Here is a 4,754-nt window from a genome sequence, read left to right as displayed (position 1 = left end):
CAGGAATGGGACCTGCTTGCTGGGAGTCTCCTGCAGGCAGGTTACTTCCCAGTCTGAGCTAAGCCCTTTGTGTGGCTTTTGCCTGTAGTCCCTTGGGCAGGAAGGTCCTTCCGCCCCCTCACAGCCTGGGGCACTGGCTTATCCCATCCTGTTCACACCTCCTCCACCTGGCCTGTGGGTGGTGGTTCCCAGCCAGATCTGGGCCACAGGGGCCCTCCAGTTCAGGATTCTTTGGCCCCCATGCTGGGCTGGGCTCCCAGCTGTGCCTAGGCCCTGGGATAGGGGGTCTTCAGCAAGAGGAACACCTTCCTGAGGTTCAGAGCTGTGGGGTGAGGGCTCTAAGTGCCCACCCCTTCCTGCCCCAGGGCTGCTACCTCCCACCCTAAGTGAAGGATTAAGAAAAGGATCTCCTGCTCAGAGTCTCAGGGGACCAAAAACTGGTGACCCCAAAGCAGTGCCCCTTGAGCAGACATCACAGGGAAACCATGAGGGGGTAAGCTGGGCTGGGCCACAGGCTGCAGGACAGACAAGACCGCGAGAACACTGTCTCCAGGCACAGCCACCAGCGTGGGGCAGCTCTCCTCTGCCCACTCAATGTTGCCTGCCAGGTGACCCTGAAGGATTTTGCCCCCAGGCCACAGGCAAGGCCTGGATGGAGGCCAGATGTTCCTTGGCCTGGTGCCAGGCCTCCCAAGGGGCTAACACTGTGGCCACAGCTCGCTTCCCCACCAGCCTGCCTGGCCCCAACAGGGTCCTCGGGTGAGGAGTGGGCCTGCCCTTGGCAGAGGCGTGGCCACCACTGCCCACCCACAGATGGGCTGACACAGGGAGAAGAGGCTGCAACATGATCCAGTTTATTCTGCCTTGGAAGGGTGGTCCTGAGAGTGGCAGGTGCCACCCTGTCCTGGGCGGAGGGAGGGCCCAAGGGCTGGTTAAGGCCAGTGGCGGGAGAAGCAGGGGGTACGCAGCCCCTGGAATGCAGTGAGGCCAGGCTGAGGCCCGGAGGCAGCTGTGGTAGGCCGGGGTGATGCCCCTGCTGCCCAGGGTGGAAGGCACTGGGCTGGGACCAGGCCATGGCTACAGGGCCGTGACCCAGGCCACACGGGCACCCCGGGAAGTGGGGCACAGGGTCACAGGACACGAAACATGAAACACAGGCATACGAGTAAGCACGTGGACAAGTGGGCACAGATTCACAGGCCAGAGGAAAACCCGGTCTCAGCTGGACACATGGACACCATGGTGGTGTCACACAGACCACAGGGGACACATGGACTCGACGGCCACAGGGGACAGCCCTGGGCCATGGACTGTGAGGGACAGGGGAAGGGGGCCTTTTGGCACGACTGCACTGGAATTGTGAGAAGGGGGCGCTGGGGGCAGCCCATGCGCAGACCCCGGGGCTCAGTCCGTCTTCCACACTTTGTTGAGCAGCTTCACCACCTCGTCATAGATGACGAACACGATGGCCACGTCCAGGCACACCCGTCCCAGGCGGGGGACGGTGCCCTTGTAGAACCTGAGGGGGGAGGGTGAAGAGAAGATGAAGCCAGTGTGTCTGGAAAGTGTGTGTGGGGGGGGGGGCGGTGTCCAGAGATCGGAGGGAGGAGCAAGAGCAGAAAGAGCAGACTCCCTGGGGACAGGACAAGGGGAGGGCCTGGGGTGGGTGGACAGGAGGTGGGGTGTGGCCCAGGTGGAAGGCGGGGGCCTGGGGTGGGGACGGCAGCCCTGCCCCTCCCCCACTCACGCCTTGGGCCCCTCCTTCCTTAGGATCTGCAGGCCACAGTCCCATGTGTTGCGGTACTTGTGCGCCTCCAGGCCCTGCAGAACAGCAGCAGCTGCGAGATTCAGCAGCCAGTCCCACCCCTTCCCGGCCCCGCCCCCGTCCCGCCCCCACCTGCATCCGGGTCTTGATCACGTCTAGAGGAGTGTTCCCGAAGACACTGGCTGCGCCCGCGATGGCTCCAAACACACCAGTGATGAGCGGGTTCATGGGCTTGTTGGGGTTGTCCCCTGGATGGGCGTGAGGGCTGCGGTCAGAAGGGGACGGAGGACAAGGGCTCGGTTCCAGGCCTGGAGGTAGGGTCTTGGGGCACAGACGCACCTCGGTACCAGTTGCGCAAGGAGGTCATGACGAAGAAGCGAATGGCCTGGTTGGATCCCTGCTTCAGCACGGTGGCCGTGAGGCCCTGGTATGTCCCCTTCAGCCCTGGGGCGGGCAGGCACTGCGGTCACACTGACGCCTCCAGGCCCCGGCCCGCAGGAGCGCCAAGGCAGGAAGGGGAGGTGCTGGCCCTTTCCAGCTGGACCCAGGTTCCTAACCCCACCTGAGGGGAAGGCTGAGTGGCTCACCTTGTTCCCGCACGATCTCCCTGACCCCGTGGAAGAATCCTCTATATTTGGGGCTGGGGGAGGTCTGGTCATGGATGAACTTCACCTGAGAAAGAGGGAAGCAAAGGCGCTGGCTCCCAAGGGTCAGGGCGAGGGCACACCTGGCCTCTGAGACACGTGGCCCCAGGAGCAAGAGGGCCGCCTTACCGAGGAGCCTCCGCCGTCATGTCTGCTGGTTTTTCCCACAACTTAGGCAGCAAACACGTGTTACCTTATGGTTTGTGCTCGTAAGTTTTTTAAGACCTTGTCTTCCCACTGCCTCCAGAGTAGAGTCCAGTCAACAGAAGTCTCTTGCAGCGGGCCTCCTGTTCCAGGCTTCCCAGGCAGACCCCTGCCCACCTTGATGGTCTCCACCGGGCACAAAACCACCACCCCGGCCACCCCAGCACTCTCTCACGCCTGTCCCCTACCGAGACCTGCCCACCTTGATGGTCTCCATGGGGCACACGACCACCACGGCCTCGGCCACACCAGCGCCCAGGCCACACAGCAGCCCGCGTGTGCTGTCCAACCGTCCCTGGGCGTCCCGCATGTGGTTGCTGAGAAACTCGAACATCCCGAACCTGGGGTGGGAGGCAGAGGCATGAGAGGGGCCGCCGCGGGTCCTGGACTCCCTCCCGCGGCCCCGGGGCCCCGAGCCCGCCTCACCTGACAGCCGCCTTCGGAATGGAGCCGTAGAGCAGGGAGCTGAGGCCGCGGTACAGGCCCAGGACGCCATGGTTGCGGACTGTCTGCCGCACGCAGTCCCCTGGGGGAGGGGGTGGTCAGCGACCCCACCCGCCGGCCTGCCCGCCCCCGCCGGCCGCCCCCACTCACCGATGCCCCGGTAGCGCGGCGGGTGCGAGCGCTCGTCCAGCTGTAGCTGCGTCTTTACATACTCGGTGGGGAAGGTGATGCAGATTTCGATGCCACCCGCCAGGCCGCCTGCGGGGAAGGACCGAGACCCGGACCGTGCTGAGACCCCTCCCCCTCCCGGCCGGCGTGCCCCTCCCCCGCCCGGACTTTGCCCGCCGCCCGGGAGCCGGGCCCACGCCCCTCCCGCGGTCCTAGCGGGACGCCCGGGGGACACGCGGAGGGGCCCGGGCCCGCCCGGAAGCGCGGCAGAGCCGGTGTCCCGGGCCCACCCGGAAACGCGGCGGGGTCGGGTGGGGGTCGGGGTCCGCGTGCGCGTGCCCCACCTGCCAGGATCGCCTTCCCCGGGTGCGTGAGTGCGGCCTTCCCAGGCGCGGGCGCGCCAGCCGCCAGAGCGCGGGGCGCGGCCATGGCGGGCGGGGTGGGGGACCCGGCGCCGGCCTCGGGTCCGAGCTCCTGCGCTCGGTCGTGGCGGCGGCGGCGGCTCCGGTTATGGGCCGGGGCGGGGCGGCCGCGTCCCTCCGGGGCTCCGCCCTGCGTAGTCCGAGCCCGGCCCCGCCCCCGGGCCGCCCGGAGCCCGCGGGAAACTAAGGCCGGGTGGGTCGGCGGCCCAGCCAATGGCCGCGCGGGCCCGACTAGGCACCGCCCCCAGAGCCCCGCCCTCGGGGCGCGTGGGGCCGCCCCCTCCCTACCGGGAGGGCGGGGCCGCCCCTCACCCAACACGCCGCGAGGCCGCCGCAGGATTCCGGGCTCCGGGCGGCGCACACGGTGGGGAGAAGACCCCTGACAAGCCCTGCTCACCGCCCTCCCCCAACAAGGGGCTCCGCAGCTCTTCTGGCCCCTCCCGCCCACGCCAGCACCGGCGGGGAAGCTCGGCCGAGATAAACAGACTTTCATTTAATGTGCGAGTTACACGTTTTGTCCAGCGGGTCCGCGAAGTGACCCGGGGGGTGGGGGCAGCTCTGCCAGCGCGGAGTGGACAGGGCGCCGTTCCCCTGCTCCTGGGAGTACTTGTGCTCGACTCCCCAAGAGTGCAGGCTCCAGCCAGAGGGCCCGGAGGTCGGAGTCCACCTTCTGCGCGGCGGCCGCAGCGGTTGCCTCGGGCAGTCAGTGGCCGCTCCGGGCGGCTGGGAGGCTGCCATCACTGGGCTCCAGCAAAATAAATGACGTCCAGGCGTCCCGCCTCCCGTGGGTTCTCTGCGCTTCTGGGGTGACGCGCTCCTTGGGGAGGTTAGTGACCCGTAGAGGGTGCTGCACCCGGCGCCCTACCCGCGGAAGCTGCACAAGGGAGCCGGCGGGGAATCTGGCAGGTCGGGCCTGCAGCGGGCCTGCTGTCGGCGTAAAGGCGGCCTGCGGAAGGAGAGGCCCAGGGTGAGGACTTCTGCTGCCCCCGAGTGGCCAGGGGTCCAAGGAGCAGGGTTCAGGCCAGCCCAGACCACACAGAGGCTGCAGGGATGGTGGGAGTTGCTGTTGTGGGGCCCCTGGAGGGCTGGCCAGGCTGTAACCTAGTC

General features: G+C 67.4%; 1 protein-coding gene across 1 annotated transcript; it reads right to left on the bottom strand.

The window, feature by feature from the left end:
* Positions 1-839: 839 nt before the first annotated feature.
* SLC25A1 (solute carrier family 25 member 1) lies at positions 840-4,140 on the bottom strand. The gene is made up of 9 exons (XM_024120471.3): positions 3,570-4,140; positions 3,208-3,315; positions 3,040-3,139; positions 2,816-2,954; positions 2,353-2,437; positions 2,105-2,209; positions 1,898-2,013; positions 1,748-1,821; positions 840-1,519 (listed from the first exon to the last, which is right to left on the bottom strand). Exons 1-9 carry the CDS (start codon positions 4,138-4,140, stop codon positions 1,405-1,407), a joined length of 1,413 nt encoding a protein of 470 aa, XP_023976239.2. The 3' UTR covers positions 840-1,404.
* Between the last annotated feature and the right edge of the window lie 614 nt (positions 4,141-4,754).

Source organism: Physeter macrocephalus, unplaced genomic scaffold, assembly GCF_002837175.3.
Source record: "Physeter macrocephalus isolate SW-GA unplaced genomic scaffold, ASM283717v5 random_372, whole genome shotgun sequence".
NCBI lineage: Eukaryota > Metazoa > Chordata > Mammalia > Artiodactyla > Physeteridae > Physeter > Physeter macrocephalus.
Note: the sequence above shows the minus strand (reverse complement) of the source record. Positions and strands in the feature narration are given on the sequence as shown.

Coding starts and splice junctions, on each gene's coding strand:
- SLC25A1 (XM_024120471.3), bottom strand. CDS start 4,140: ATGAAAGTCTGTTTATCTCGGCCGAGCTTCCCCGCCGGTGCTGGCGTG. Junction 2,014..2,104: donor CTTGCGCAACTGGTACCGAG/GTGCGTCTGTGC, acceptor ACGCCCATCCAG/GGGACAACCCCAACAAGCCC. Junction 1,822..1,897: donor TGATCAAGACCCGGATGCAG/GTGGGGGCGGGA, acceptor GCTGTTCTGCAG/GGCCTGGAGGCGCACAAGTA.